Here is a 16,757-nt window from a genome sequence, read left to right as displayed (position 1 = left end):
AGCTGACATAACACAACAGCAACCATATATTAGCCCCTATTCTACAGGCTAAATGTTCCACTATATAGTGGCATCTGTAGTGCTTATCATATCTGATGGGATGTTAGCAGGACCCCCAGACACACGCACACACACACACACACTGTGCGGTTAAAGGGATTTGTGTTATGGTGTCTTAGTTGGAGCACTTGGCCCAATCCGATTCATCCTTATCAGAGAGCGTCAACCGGATTTCGTGTCTATTCAGACCGAGTATGATTTGGGAGCTGTAATCTGGCTACTGCCATACAGACTTTTGAAGGGATTTTCTCTGCCTTTTTCAATGATGTACACTGATGAAGATTGTAATGAGAATGGAAATTGCTTCAAGTGGAGTGAGAGGGCAGGCGGATCATTTGATCTTTACTAGAGGGGGATGCTCTGTGGGGATGATGCCATCTCTATGACACATGGATCGATTGCATTTCTACAGTATAGCACATGTCGCTATAGGTTTCAAAGCACTTTCAACATGGCATGGAGCTCGCAACACATTGTGAAGAAGTGAGAGGTTATTGTCCCTGTTTGAAGTCAGAAAAGCATGGACAGACAACTGTTAAGTAACCTCCACTCACCGATGATCTTCAAAAGCTTTATTACATTGTGTTTCAAGATGAACAGGAAGGTTTCTTGACAACTCTCATTTGGCATTCATTGTTGTCCTTCATTGTGCAGGTGAGAATCAAGTATAATATTAATGTGATAAATAATACAAATTATTATTATGATAAATAAAGCCTCTTTCGACAACATTCTTTCCATCTAGGTTTTATCATTACACAAGTCCTTCCACGACAATACTCTAATGATTAGATTAACACACAATTCATGATATCAAGAAAACAACATGAACATTTCTGTAGAACTAACTGCATTAGCTCTAATGCAAAGGTTTGGCAACTGCAAAATGGCCATTCAAACATCCCAACCAATGTAAATAAATCTGATTTTAACCTATTCCATCATTCCAATGGCTAACCAAGCAATGGCTGACCAACAATTCCTTGTGAAATGTTATTCTTGCCTAGCATTAGTCTAGTATTAGCTTTAGCTTAGCAATACTGGACCAGCTCGCTCATGGTGCAGCCGGATCGGCAGCACACCCCAGCAGGCCCCACGTCTCGGCGGGTACGGGAGGACACGGTGTACCCCAGAGGGACGGTTGAAAGCTCCATGTCCCCCTGGACCTGTGGTGTGCTGGGAAACCCTGGATGGGTCTGCTGGTCTTCTGTCATACTCTCTGTGGAGTCCTGGTCATCTTGCTGTGTCACCACATCTTCACCAGTCTCTGAAGTCCTCAGGTTGGAAAACTGATTGCTGTTCAGCCAATCCAGAATTACCCCTGTAGAAGGAAAAAAAACAGAATTAGGCATCATTCACAATGTAGGCAGATGTCAGCAGAGGTGTCATGCCTATAGTGGGCACAAGAGCACATGCCCCCTCAGAATTGAATTTGTTATTTTTTATTGAACATTTATTTAACTAGGCAAGTCTGTTAAGAATACATTCTTAGTTACAATGCAGCCTACTCCTGCTAAACCCGGGAATCAGACCAGGGTCTGTAGTGACTCCAGCACTAAGATACTTAGACTGCTGCGCCACTCAGGATTTGTCCTGTTTTGACATTTTGTAGATGTTAAATGAGTTACTGAACTTAATTTTTAAGCCAAAGTTTTGTCAAAATTGTTTATAAAAATATCTGTCAGTGGTATTTTGCGGAGGGGGCACTCTGGCTGGAACCCCCTACTCTCCCTAGTAAGTGGTTACTTCGAAAGTGCACCACGGAGCAAGAAAAAGAGTTAAGAGTGACACACAGGGTTTGATTTGATTTTAGTAGTCAGTGATGGGCAGCACTCGCAGGAGGTATGTTTGTAAATTAATTTGATCAAGCTATGTAGCCTATTCATTCCTTCTTGATGAATAAATAAAACAAAAATGTTTCTTTGTTTCTCTGAAATACTACCACCTAGCAATTTTATAAAGTTGGCTTTAGCTAGCTAGCCAGATAGGTTCCCAATCTCCCGACCTTCTAACAAGCCATTTCAGTCTATCAATCAAATGAGAGTAGATTGTCTAACTATCTTAGCTATCTGCTGGAAGGTTGCTGGACTTTAGCAACCAATTACTAAATGCACTGATTAAGACTCACATCTTTTAACCAGATTTTGCAGAGATACAGAGTAAACATATTTAGTTTCTTGAAAAAAGAACCACCAGTCAGGAGAATACAGACAGCTCAAGAGGTAAGCTTAGATATGCAGAAAAAAATGCTTGTTTTAAATGTAATCTGGCACGCTAAGTGTTTAAATGTCATGATATTATTGTATTAATTATGACTCCATGATATGTGCCTGTATTGATGATATGTGTTATGTACTGTTTTGTCATTTGTATGTAATATCTTAGGCATGTTATTGCTGTATATTGAGATGTGTGATTTACAGTCAGAAGGACACCCTCATTAAAATGACAATGGGACAGGTGAAGAAGATATGCTGAGATAACCTATGCAGAAAAAAAATCATGATGATTATGGCTCTGTTCCAGGTGATTGAAACATGCTCAATTCTACAACTCCTGTAAGGGTTCTCAGGAGGGGTTCTCCAACTCCATCCTCATATACTTCGTGCGTTGGATGTCAGCTTGTTTGAGAAGAGGATTTCCATTTACCTCCAACCTCCATTCTCGTCCCACTGGGCACAGATGTCAATTGAATGTCTATCCCACGTCATTCTTTGAAATGACGTGGAAACCATGTTGATTCAACCCGTGTGTACCCAGTTGGATGCGTTTCAGTATAGAAAATACATGTATGCCTTTCGGATTCAACTAAACTGAACTCCGGCACAAACAGCAGCACAATAAACATATGAAAACAAGCTATTAGGTCCGTGAGAGTTGTACTCACTGTGGTGGTTGACGGGGTGTTGTCCAAGCTCCGGAGTGGAGCGCCTCAGTCTGGAGCTCCCACATGATGTGACTACCATACGGATAAACTCTCTCCCACACAGCTTCACCCTGGCATCCTGCCCGTGGGTCACATACACCCCAACCATGAGAACTACCACAAGAGACACAAGACACTTAGCATCCATGATGTTGATGAGGATGTTTGCGCCCAAGTGAATCACACAAACAGCAAATCGATGCAGCAGGTATGGTACGATGAGGAGGGATGTGATGTGTAGCTTGTGAGAGCTTCCTAGAGCCTTATATAGTGCCCTGCTGTCTATGCCAGGCCCGGGATTCTCATAAGGAGCCATTCGCCCTTGGCCAAGGAAAAGGATGTCCTGATCTTGAGATCACTACATGTCAAAGAGAGTTCCCCTCAAGGCTGGAACTCTCATTTGAGATAAATACATGTCAAATGGTGATCTATAGCATGGGGTTTATGAACTGGGGTTAGTGGTGCAAGTATAGGAAAATGAATACTTCCAGGTGATCTGAAATTGTTTTTCCTTTTCATTATAAAGATTAAGTTTACTCATATTCAATAAAAGCCTCTTATGGCCCCAAAACCATAGGGTGATCCATATATTGACCTGATGGATAATAAATCTGATTGTTGTTATAGGTAGCCCAGTGGCTAAGGAGTTGGACCTGTGGCTGAAAGGTGGCTGGTTTGAATCCTGGCCCAGGCGCTGAGAAGAATGGAGTGGGTGGAAGACTCATTTCCATTGTTCTCTGTAACATATGGACAATGAAGTTGCTGTGTTGTATCCTACCATTATGAAATATTTCATTATCTAACCCTGATGAGCCTCTACTGTGAAAATATGGCGCATAACTTACTCCGTAAATCTTCACATTTAGGGACTTTTTATTATTTGAAAATGTTGATATGTGTATGTATTCTCTGTGATTAGTTCGCATAATTTCTTTGAGAAGTGTTATTTACCAACTGTGGCTATGTGTCTGGACTTATCTAGAAGAAGGGGAGCTAATAAAATCAGGATGCAGGTGCAAAACAAAGTCAAGGATAATGACTTACCATGCGCATTCATACCACAGCTTCATATTTCAAACATTTGTTTGAACGGACATTATGCGGTACTTGGCATTGAGCTTCAGTTACATCTTGTTTTGTTCGTCTCAAAATAAAATATGCAGACAATAAAATTCAAAGTGCATCATATCTAGAATAGCAATATCAAGGAGTCCCATGGTGGAGTCACAGCCGTCACACGGACTCCTTTCACTGTGTGTGTGTGTGTGTGTGTGTGTGTGTGTGTGTGTGTGTGTGTGTGTGTGTGTGTGTGTGTGTGTGTGTGTGTGTGTGTGTGTGTGTGTGTGTGTGTGGGTGCATTCCCTGTCTTTCCCTACTTGGCTCCAAGTTGACGCTAGAAGACACCGCCAGGCGACTGGCTTCTCGATTTAATTGATGTGGAACATTTTTCGTCATGAATCTTGTTCTGGAGGCAGCTCTGCAGACTGGTCACTAGCTGGCACAGCCACAAAGTAATAAAATCAGATTTTAAACCTAACCTTAACCACACTGCTAACCTTAAATTAAGACCAAAACAGCTCATTTTTGTTTTCATGAATTTTTACAATATAGTCAATATTGAATTTGCAAATTGGCCATCTAGCAGCAATCTTTCAGTTGTCAATCCAGGGCAAGATTCATGACAATAGATTGACGTTGCTAGCTACTATACTTATTTACCTCAGCCTGCCTGGTCGACCAGCAGCTACTGTCAACCAGCTAGCTACTGTAACTGTTATTGTAGCTTTCTGTTTTTTTTTTATTATTTTTTTTTATTTTACCTTTATTTAACTAGGCAAGTTAGTTAAGAACAAATTCTTATTTTCAATGACAGCCTAGTAACAGTGGGTTAACTGTCTGTTCAGGGGCAGAACAACAGATTTGTACCTTGTTAGCTCGGGGGTTTGAACTTGCAACCTTCCGTGGCTTGCACTTCAATGGCATCCCTCGAGGAGATTTTCTTGTATCTTTCCAACCAGGCGAAGTACTATGAAGGCACCACTGATATCGACAAGAGGCGCAACATTCAGAGAAATTCACAAGCAGTTAACTTCTATTAGATAATTGGACAGATTAAGCTATGCACAAACATTTTCCATCTAGTTAGTTGGTCATCTATATGTTGTTAGCTATACATATAGTTCAGTGGAGGCTGCTGAGGTGAGGGTGTGAGAAAGAAAGTGAGAGAAGGAGAGAGAGCTGGGAAGAGAGTGGAAGAGAGACAAAGAGAGAGAGAGAGAGAGAGAGAGACAGCAGTGCAAATGTACTGAGACTTGAGTATTTCAACAACTCTTCTCTTCCAACTTGTTAGGCAATCATGTACCTACAAGGGAAGGATGGCCAGCCACACTGGAAGGTGTTTTTTTACTAAGGAGGAGAAGGAGGCTGTGCTGACCGAGATGCATCTTGGCCATTTCAGAGTGAAGCCATGATTGCCAAAATCAACCTACGCTTCTTCTGACGGGGAATTGTCAAGGTGGACAGCTGGGAAAGTGAAATAACCTTTTGTTTATCAATCACATTCTATTATATCTGAAATTATTATAATTTCAATTAATGTCATATCAGAGAGCGCACATGTGATAACGTGCGTCTCGGTGAGAGGTGTAGGAGTCAGGCGCAGGAGAGCAGGGATGTCTGAGAAGCGTATTTAATAATATAGTCCACCAATACAAAAATAACAGACGAAAATCCAGAAACTACGCTCTCGAATACTCAGAAACAACACAGTTCCGACACTTTACATACACGTGCGTAATAGTGAAAACAACAAACATCAAATACAATCGAGCGCTATACACACAAATCTAATCCCGCACGAACTAAGGCAGGCAACAGGTACTCTATATACACACAGAAATAAACGCAAATTAAACCAGGTGTGAAAATAATCACAGACAAAACAAACAGAAAGGGGATCAGTGGCGGCTAGTAAACCGTCGACGCCGACCTCCGAGCGTTATTTCATATTTTTGATGTCTTCACTATTATTCTACAATGTAGAAAATAGTAAAAATCAAGAAAAACCCTGGAATGAGTAGGTGTGTCCAAACTTTTGACTGGTACTATATATAACAAAAATGCTAAATGATACATGGTCATACTATCTTAAACAATTCCATATGTCAGTTTAGCACCCCCTCCCTCAACATCTTAGACTTTTAAGAATTAAAACACTGCATTCCTAACCGGCAGTCTGTGCGGATGTGAGACATTCAACATTGCTTGAATGAGAAAAACAACAGATGAGATTAAATAACTTTTATTCTTTGCACATTCTTTGCAACCATTGCATAGTATATTTATTGCAATTGAGTCCTATATACAGTACTACAGTGTATCCAGTACCTTCAGAACGTATTCACACCACTTGACTTTTACCACATATTTGTTGTGTTACAGCCTGAATTTAAAATGGATTAAATTGAGATTTTGTGTCACTGGTTTACACATAATACCCCATAATCTCAAAGTAGAATTATGTTTTTGAGTCAATAAGTATTCATCCCCAAGCGTATATAAATTCAGGAATAAAAATGTGTCACATAATAAGTTGCATAGACTAACTATGTGTGCAGAAATAGAGTTTAACATGATTTTTGAATGATTACCTTATCTCTGTACCTCACACATACAAATATCTGTAAGGTCACTCAGTCGAGTAGAGAATTGTTTGGTTTGGTGGCCAACGCAAGAGAACGCTACCTTCCCCAATGCATAGTGCCAACTATAACGTTTGGTAGAGGAGAAATAATGGTCCGGGGTTGTTTTTCGTGGTTCGGGCTAGGCCCCTTAGTTCCAGTGAAGCGAAATCTTAACTCTACAGCATGCAATGACATTCTAGATTATTCTGTGCTTCCAACTTTGTGGCAACATTTTGGGGAAGGCCCTTTCCTGTTTCAACATGAGAATGCCCTCGTCCACAAAGCGAGGACCATACAGAAATGGTGTGGAAGAACTTGACTGGCATGCACAGAGCCCTGACTTCAACCACATCAAACACCTTTGGGATGAATTGGAACATCGACTGTGAGCCAGGCCTAATCGCCCAACATCAGTGCCCACCTCACCAATGCCCACCTCACCAATGCTCTTGTGGCTGAATGGAAGCAAGTCCCCGCAGCAATGTTCCAACATCTAGTGGAAAGCCTTCCCAGAAGAATGGAAGCTGTTATAGCAGCAAAAGGGGGACCAGCTCCATATTAATTCCCATGATTTTGAAATGAGGAATGCTTGGCCAGCTTGAGGATGCGGAAGATGTGCAGGAGCACCTTGAGCACCTTGCTAACCTTGCTGACCCGGGCCATGGTCTTCAGGTCCTTGGGGCACTGTGACAATCTCAAAAATGATCTGGATGAAGTAGGGCATGACAGCCAAAAGGTCCACAAACTTTAGAGCACTTTTCACAAAGTGTTTGATGTCACAGGTGGTGTGCAGCCTCAAGAAGTACTCAAAGGAGAAGAATACGATGGAGACGATCTCCACACACTCCATGTAAGTCTTGCCGTAGATGGTGTACTTCCTCAGCTCCTTCACCGTGTTGAGGGTCATCGCCACAATGGAGATGAGGACGAAAAGGCTGGAAAACACGGCAAAGCCCTTAGCCACTAATGAGGAGTAAGAGTTCTCCATCAGGTCCCAGAGGGCCTTGCGGACCCCCCCAAGGAACATGGTCTTGAACATGGCCTCCTCTCCCCCTTGGGCCGGCTTGATCTCGTCAATCAGCTCCTGGTTGACCTTCAGGCCATCTTTGATCTCATCCACATTTTCTTCAAACAGGATGCGGCAACACCTCGGAGTGTCCCTAACGCACAGAGATCATCTCCTCAAAATTGAGCGGGCATAGACTCTCCATCACCCACATGACATTACTGCAGTAGAAGTGGAAGATGTAATTGAAGAAAGTGGGGTCCCGGTCAAAGAAGAACTCATTTTTGTGGGCCGAATAGTCGTCACAGAGTGTCATCCTCTTCATAGGATCGGTACAGAGGGCCAGAGAGCCAATCCTGGTTTTTGGGTAGAGGAGAACTAGGTGGATTGGGAATTGAATGACTTTCCCACCGACATTGATTGTGACTATGTTGGATTGTCTGGCAACACATTTTTCTTTCTCCCTTTTCTTCTCGGGCCTTTTCTCCTTCAGAACCATTGGTGCAGGGCTGCCTAGGTAGTCCATAGACATCCATGCTGTCGCAGAGCTTTCCTGCTTTCACTTTTTCCATTGGAAATGTATGAAAAGAAAATAAATCTTGCTCACCCAGAGAAAGTTAAGTCATTAAAGAAAGACATTACCAGCAAATCCAATATCCCACACGTTTTCCATTCCACAAAACGAAGAACAACAAAAGGAAGATTTTCTTCATCCTTTTCTTACAAATTCAGCAGGGAGAGGAAAGCTATACCGCGTTTGATTGGACGTGCAAGAAGATCTAGTTGGGGATTCATCCTCCTCACTGATTTTCTAATTCCATTGCTGTTCTTTCTATCCTAACAGAAGTTAAAAATACTGTCAGTGAGGATTAGTGTTGTGATTTAAGGATTTGGTGCTGGGAGGAGGGAAATGCAGAGCAGAGACAGCAGTCGTTCATTTGTGACAGGGCTATTAATTTAAAGGGTTACAGGTACATGCAGTTCAAACTGGACAGAAAGGAATCACAGTAAACAACCTCACGTATACCTTCATATCCATGCATTCATTACAACCTCCATTTCACGTTAATACCATTGGATTGCAGATCAATTCCCCCTTATTTCCACTGGCCTATAGACAGTATTTCTACATTAAAGTAGCAATCTGCTGTTACTACATCCATTTTTGGACCTAATAAATTAATGATATGTACCCATTGATTCTTGAAGAACATAACTTATAAATGCCTCGGGAGCATAGTTCAACCCCAAAATATAAGCTTGTTTTACTCCAATGTTAGTAAACAATGTAAATGTAATCTCTGCCCTTAACCCTGTTCTGAATACCTCCAAAACAAAGTTCATGTGGTTTGGTAAGAAGAATGCCCCTCTCCAAACCAGTGTGATTACTACCTCTGAGGGTTTAGAGGTTGAGGTAGTCACCTCATACAAGTACTTGGGAGTATTGCTAGACGGTACACTGTCCTTCTCTCAGCACATATCAAAGCTGCAGCTAAGGTTAAATCTAGACTTGGTTTCCTCTATCGTAATCACTCCTCTTTCATCCCAGCTGGCAATCTAACCCTGATTCAGATGACCATCCTACCCATGCTAGATTACGGAGACGTTAGGTAAGGGTGCTCTCCTGCGGCTAGATGTTCTTTACCATTCGGCCATCAGTTTTGCCACCAATGCTCCTTATAGGACACATTACTGCACTCTATACTCCTCTGTAAACTGGTCATCTCTGTATACCCGTCACAACTGGTTGATGCTTATTTATAAACACTCTTAGGCCTTACTCCGCCCTATCTGATACCTACTGCAGCCCTCATCCTCCACATACAACACCCGTTCTGCCAGTCAGATTCGGTAAAGGTCCCCAAAGCACACACATCCCTGGGTCGCTACTCTTTTCAGTTCGCTGCAGCTGGCGACTGGAGTGAGCTGCAAAAAAAGACTCAACTGGACAGTTTTACCTCAATCTCTTCATTCAAAGACTCAATCATGGACACTTACTGACAGTTGTGGCTGCTTTGCCTGATGTACAGTGGGGCAAAAAAGTATTTAGTCAGCCACCAATTGTGCAAGTTCTCCCACTTAAAAAGATGAGAGAGGCCTGTAATTTTCATCATAGGTACACTTCAACTATGACAGACAAAATGAGAAGAAAAAAAATCCAGAAAATCACATTGTAGGATTTTTGATTAATTGATTTGCAAATTATGATTGAAAATTAAGTATTTGGTCAATAACAAAAGTTTATCTCAATACTTTGTTATATACCCTTTGTTGGCAATGACAGAGGTCAAATGTTTTCTGTAAGTCTTCACAAGGTTTTCACACACTGTTGCTGGTATTTTGGCCCATTCCTCCATGCAGATCTCCTCTAGAGCAGTGATGTTTTGGGGCTGTTGCTGGGCAACACGGACTTTCAACTCTCTCCAAAGATTTTCTATGGGGTTGAGATCTGGAGACTGGCTAGGCCACTCCAGGACCTTGAAATACTTCTTATGAAGCCACTCCTTTGTTGCCCGGGCAGTGTGTTTGGGATCATTGTCATGCTGAAAGACCAAGCCACGTTTCATCTTCAATGCCCTTGCTGATGGAAGGAGGTTTTCACTCAAAATCTCATGATACATGGCCCCATTCATTCTTTCCTTTACACGGATTAGTCATCCTGGTCCCTTTGCAGAAAAACAGCCCCAAAGTATGATGTTTCCACCCCCATGCTTCACAGTAGGTATGGTGTTCTTTGGATGCAACTCAGCATTTGTTGTCCTCCAAACACGACGAGTTGAGTTTTTACCAAAAAGTTATATTTTGGTTTCATCTATTTTGGTTTCATCTGACCTTCTCCCAATCTTCTTCTGGATCATCCAAATGCTCTCTAGCAAAATTCAGACGGGCCTGGACATGTACTGGCTTAAGCAGGGGGACACGTCTGGCACTGCAGGATTCGAGTCCGTGGCGGCGTAGTGTGTTACTGATGGTAGGCTTTGTTACTTTGGTCCCAGCTCTCTGCAGGTCATTCACTAGGTCCCCCCGTGTGGTTCTGGGATTTTTGCTCACCGTTCTTGTGATAATTTTGACCCCACGGGGTGAGATCTTGCGTGGAGCCCCAGATCGAGGGAGATTATCAGTGGTCTTGTATGTCTTCCATTTCCTAATAATTGCTCCCACAGTTGATTTCTTCAAACCAAGCTGCTTATCTATTGCAGATTCAGTCTTCCCAGCCTGGTGCAGGTCTACACTTTTGTTTCTGGTGTCCTTAAACAGCTCTTTGGTCTTGGCCATAGTGGAGTTTGTAGTGTGACTGTTTGAGATTGTGGACATGTGTATTTTATACTGATAACTAGTTCAAACAGGTGCCATTAATTACAGGTAACGAGTGGAGGACAGGGGAGCCTCTTAAAGAAGAAGTTACAGGTCTGTGAGAGCCAGAAATCTTGCTTATTTGTAGGTGACCAAATACTTATTTTCCACCATAATTTGCAAATAAATTCATTAAAAATCCTACAATTTGATTTTCTGGATTTTTTTTCTCATTTTATCTGTCATAGTTCAAGTGTACCTATGATGAAAATTACAGGCCTCTCTCATCTTTTTAAGTGGGAGAACTTGCACAATTGGTGGCTGACTAAATACTTTTTTGCCCCACAGTATTGTTGTCTCTACCTTCTTGCCGTTGTCTTTGCCCAACGATGTTTGTACCATGTTTTGTGCTGCTACCATGTTGTGTTGCCCCCATGCTATGTTGTTGTCTTAGGTCTCACTTTATGTAGTGTTGTCTCTCTTGTCGTGATGTGTGTTTTGTCCTATATTTTTATTTTGTATTTTTAATCCCAGCCCCTGTCCCCACAGGAGGCTTTTTGCCTTTTGCTAGGCCTTCATTGTAAATAAGAATTTGTTCATAACTGACTTGCCTAGTTAAATAAAGGTTCATTTATAAAAGATGTCAATAAAAAAAATACCCTTCAAATTTTCATTGATAGACACATTTTATTGATAGACTATATTTGTAAGTGCCATTACAAGTGCATTTGTTTTGTCTAGTCCTTCGAAATTCAACTTTATATTGGTGTAAGACTCGACACTGCTTCAATTAGTTAATCAGGCTTTGTCTTTGCGATTAAAATATACCTATAAAATAATATATATTTTTTATGCAACTATAATTAGAAATCAAAGGCATTATACTGATTATTCATCCCCCCATCCGCCTACTTCTTGGAGTGAATGAACAACAATACCGGAACCGGAAATGTTCATTTATTTTAAATATACTATGTTTTTAATCCAGGGATATGTATTTTTTAAACGCATATCATACATAATATGAAATAATACAATTACAAAGTGCCTAAATCTATTAAAAGTTGAAAATAATTTGGATTACAGTTTGAATATATACAGTACTCTCACCACGTGACTTCCTTTCCAGTCAACCTGACAATATGGATGCCAGCCGCGTGCAGCCGATCAAGCTTGCAAGAGTAAGAAAACGCAATCATATTCAAGAGACTTTCAATATATTAATGTGTACATTCGTAAATACTCAGTGTTTCATTTGAGCTCATTTTAATTAAAAAAAAGTTCCTGCCACGTTTATACTTGAACGGAGCCTCATTGCGTGGTGAGCTGCGCGTGCTGGAAGTGCTAAATTACAGCAACCATTAATGTATCTAGCTTAACACAATTTAGCTGAAAAACAGGCACTCATACGTGCCACGTTATCTTAGATGTGTAGTTGGCTAACTAACCGTTTTACGATTCTTCTCCAGGTCACCAAGGTGCTCGGGAGAACTGGTTCCCAGGGACAGTGTACTCAGGTATGTGTTACTGAAACGCTAGTAGGCTAACTTGATAGCCAATTAGTTAATCAATGTCGATGGTTAGCAATATTAGCTTGCTAGTTAGTATTGTGCACTAACTAGTAGTCCTTGATTCCACGTCTGTTATTCTGGCTATACCCCATGCGAATGTACAAGAATGGTTTGTGGCAAAAGGTCACTAAATTAACCAGCTAACATGTCATGGTAAAACAAAGTACGTAGTTAATCAATGACATGTGTATCCCAACTGTCACGACATTGAAATGCAATTTATTTATAGAAATGCACTAGTTTAAACACCTGGTGTGATCAGATGTATTATTTAGGTCCTTGGTTCTGTGTTATGGAATCTGTAAACAGTGTAGTGTGTGGCTGTTGCATGTTCTAATGTATCATGTCTTGTCTCTTTAAGGTCCGTGTGGAGTTCATGGATGACAGCAACCGGTCGATCATCAGGAATGTGAAGGGGCCAGTCAGAGAGGGTGATGTGCTGACACTTCTGGAGTCTGAAAGGGAAGCCAGAAGGCTGCGATAAAGGTGTGCCATACTATTGTCCATGTAAAGCAGGGCTCTCCAACCCTGTTCCTGGAGAGCTATAGTCCTGTAGGTTCACTCAACCCCAGTTGTAACTCACCTGATTCAGCATATCAACCAGCTGATTATTCAAATCAGGTGTGCTAGGGTTGGTGTGAACATACAGGATGGTAGTTCTCCAGGAACCGGGTTGGAGAGCCCTGGATGTATATTAGGTCAGTCATGTGTACTCCTAGACAGCAGTTGGGTGGGCATGTTTTTGCTTCAGCCTGAAGAGCAGTTTAGAGGAATCAGGTGTGTCGCAGTAGGGCTGGAATTGCAATCCTGCAGGATTTCTGAAGTAGCTTTTGGTGTGACAATCCAAGGGAACTATAAACCAATGTTGCTATCAATGGCCCTCAAGGGAAGTCAAAACCATTTACCACGACCTCTATAAAAGTATTACTTTAGGGTAAAAGGTAAATAATTGTTGGTGGACTGGGAAGTCATTAGGCTCTACATCCACTTGTATGTCATCCCAGGGATATGTAGGTGACTGTTAAAATTATTTCCTTGGGTCTGTTATATAAATTTAATTAATTCCCACATCTTTCGTTGCAGTGCCCGGCGAAGTTGTGAGATGCCAAACCAACGCCTGGGGTGCAGACACCCCATCAGTGTGGCCCCACATCTCACTTGTGCAGTTTAAGAAAAAATAAAAATTTGTTGTTCAAGGTGAAGATTTGTGTTTTTCCTGTTCAGTGTGTGTAGACATGTTGTGAACCAAAGTCAACTAATGGTAGTTTATTTTAAAGTACACTTTGTCCTTGAATATGGTATGGATGCCACCTGTTGCATTGATGATCCTATTTTAGACATATAATTCCCACTTACTGCAAAATGTGTGCAGGTGCTGAAGTAAAAACCTTAACAGGTTTGATTTGAATGATTGCTCTCCTTTTGTCAGAAGAGCAGCATACAGAAATGTACTGTACAAGGGGACGAAGTAGCAGCAGCGTACTGATTCGGTGATCACTGGAACTAAATGGTGTGTTTATGTACAGTATTTGGAATGCTCACCTACGTTTGCTGAATTATAAATTGAGCCATGGGGCACCTCTAGATTTGAAAGGATTGGCTAGACTGGGTGGGTGGGATTTTCACTTTGTTGCTTACGCCTATCCAATAGTTTCAGATCCACGTGGGTGGGTAGGAGGGCTAAGGGTGGATTTCAGCCTGTACTTAGGACTAGTTTATTTGTAGGCCTGAACAATGCCACTACAGTTTTTCATTCGATTGAAATATTAAGAGATTGACTGTTTTTCCCTTTTTGGATTGGGTTTTGTAGCCTGATCAATATTTGGCATAATTTGAGAGCAAGGGTTCTGTGATACTTATATTATTTTATCAGATCAGGGTTTACTGTAGGTAAGGGAGGCATGAATCAAAGATGGATAAGTGATGACATCTTTACCACTGGGGGGAATATGGTTAGTCTGCTTAAGGGGTGGTTTTCCCGTAGACCAATGTGACAGTAGTGGGGTCTGGTCTGTTCTTTGATTATATGAACCAGAAAAAGATATTTGAGATTGGGATGTCTTGCTTCCTCTTACATCTCTGGCTGTATGATGCTGTGTGAACATTGGTCTACAAAAATGGATATTCCTGGTCCCGCATACTAGTGTAATATGACTATGTATAGTATCATGCCCATCATTGCCGTTTCTCAGATTATTTTTTTTTTTATAGCCTTCTGCAGCTAGACCCAAATCTAGAGTTTCACTGCTCCAGAATCGTAGGTGATATTTCATGCTGAAATCTTATTTCACTATCATTTCCACAAAGTTTAGCCTACCCTTTATTGTTCAATGTTTTACTGTCAGAAGTTGACACTTTTTTTTTGTCTGAAGGTTGTTGTAGCAACATGAATTACCAAATAATTGTAATGGAACTACCCTGTTGGGGCTTTTCGTTATGATGCAATATCAAGTTCATGTTGAGTTAGCTCATTTCCAGTAGAGGGAAGCATCGTTCCTAGTTTAACTCACTACTTTTCAGTAGTCCACGGAGAGGGTTGTGACATCTGCCACGGGGTTATTTTTACACCGATGTTCCATGAACAGTCACAGTGATACACTAACATGAACTCCCTGTCTCCAACATTTTGGGCCAGATTCAAGCAAACTTGCAAAAGGCTGCAAAAATACACCCTTTCATCAAAATTCAGTGTTTTGTGTTTTACCCACTAAGCAGTGTAAACATGTATATATTTTTTTTAAATAGTGTTTTTTCTGCAGTGCAAGTTTGAATTCCAGCCTCAATGGGCAAAGTTAAACAAGTCTGTAAATACCAAAAGAAAAGCAGGTCAACCCATTTACAGTTTGAATGAGTATTCCCTTTGCTATGTGCACCTTTTCAACACCTCTGTGGTTTGTGGTGAAATTGCTTTCTATTCTGTAACAGCAACACTTACCGTCTACCTATTTCCAACAACTACAGGACATGGACATACTGTTTGTGGTACCTAATTCCACTCATCACATGTATTTGGACAGTGATGTTCAATGTGGCTCCAGTACATCTGATCTCAAATCCAAAATATCCTGTAGGGTGACAGAGGAGATGGTCACCTTTTATTTGAGGGTATTTTCATGTGTATCGGATTTACTTTTTAGAAATGAAACCACTTGATAGGTCTATGTATGAAAATTCCCTAATTTAAAAGGTGACATTCTGTACTGTCACCTCATGAAACATTTTGACATCACTGTCCAAATACATAGGTAGTGGTGTATGTATTTTGAGACCAGAATGGTATATGAATGCTATCTAAATTAAGCTTGATTGACATTATCATTATGCCTCTATACTGTTACAAATGCCTCACAAATTCCTTTAAACATGGCTTGTGTCTGACCTATCATTGACTACAATGCTTTTGTATGTCTCGTTCCTCTTATCCGATCAATTGTGATTTTGTTCTCTTCTGGTAAGTAAGTGTGATGATTATGAAAGTAATTCATCAGAATGTGAGCTCTCGTGTCTTGTTTAAGAGGGAATTTTAAATATGTTAAAAGGAGGACAGCGTAGAGCAGCATTTGCTGCTGTCTAGTAGAGTACTGTGACCGTTCAGTGGATCAACAGCTCGACACAATCAAAATGACCTGTTAGCTACCCTGTGTCCTGGTGCAACTTTCACATAGACTCCCCTTTTTTTCTACTGTGTTATTGACTTGTTAATTGTTTACTCCACGTGTAACTGTGTTGTCTGTTCACACTGCTATGCTTTATCTTGGCCAGGTCGCAGTTGCAAATGAGAACTTGTTCTCAACTAGCCTACCTGGTTAAATAAAGGTGAAATAAAAAAACTCAGAAAGACGTAAGTTGAAACCCAAAGTGATTTACTTCCGAACTATTACGGGCCCCTCTCACTGGCATACATTTGCAAATGGACCGGATCAACTTTTGCCAAGCTATTCTTGGACTTCGAAGAGTGGGTCCAATGACACATGGTATCGTTTGGCATTATCATGAGCTGTCATTTCTCAGAAGACAGGTGGATGAAAGACCAAAGGGTAACCATTGTTTTCATTCCTAAAGTTATATTTCAACATACAAAATGACTAAGATGCATGAGTTTACCCCACTTTCATGTTTACATATTACGAATAGGGTCTTGAATGAAACCTAACCATGTGACCTGACCCGGGAGAAGAGACCAAAGTTTCAGGTAAAACTCAGGGTCTTAATAATGA

At 41.1% G+C, this 16,757-nt stretch overlaps 2 protein-coding genes across 2 annotated transcripts; one reads left to right on the top strand and one right to left on the bottom strand.

The window, feature by feature from the left end:
- Positions 1-564: 564 nt before the first annotated feature.
- insl3 (insulin-like 3 (Leydig cell)) lies at positions 565-3,201 on the bottom strand. The gene is made up of 2 exons (XM_035755613.1): positions 2,948-3,201; positions 565-1,381 (listed from the first exon to the last, which is right to left on the bottom strand). The coding sequence occupies exons 1-2, from the start codon at positions 3,132-3,134 to the stop codon at positions 1,092-1,094; spliced, it is 477 nt and encodes a 158-aa protein (XP_035611506.1). The 5' UTR covers positions 3,135-3,201; the 3' UTR covers positions 565-1,091.
- Positions 3,202-11,997: 8,796 nt separating this feature from the next.
- Positions 11,998-13,742, top strand: LOC118370558 (40S ribosomal protein S28). Its single transcript, XM_035755606.2, has 4 exons — positions 11,998-12,150; positions 12,439-12,486; positions 12,902-13,026; positions 13,624-13,742. The coding sequence occupies exons 1-3, from the start codon at positions 12,112-12,114 to the stop codon at positions 13,022-13,024; spliced, it is 210 nt and encodes a 69-aa protein (XP_035611499.1). The 5' UTR covers positions 11,998-12,111; the 3' UTR covers positions 13,025-13,026; positions 13,624-13,742.
- The last annotated feature ends 3,015 nt before the right edge of the window (positions 13,743-16,757 follow it).

This window comes from Oncorhynchus keta, chromosome 23, assembly GCF_023373465.1.
Source record: "Oncorhynchus keta strain PuntledgeMale-10-30-2019 chromosome 23, Oket_V2, whole genome shotgun sequence".
Lineage (NCBI taxonomy): Eukaryota > Metazoa > Chordata > Actinopteri > Salmoniformes > Salmonidae > Oncorhynchus > Oncorhynchus keta.
Note: the sequence above shows the minus strand (reverse complement) of the source record. Positions and strands in the feature narration are given on the sequence as shown.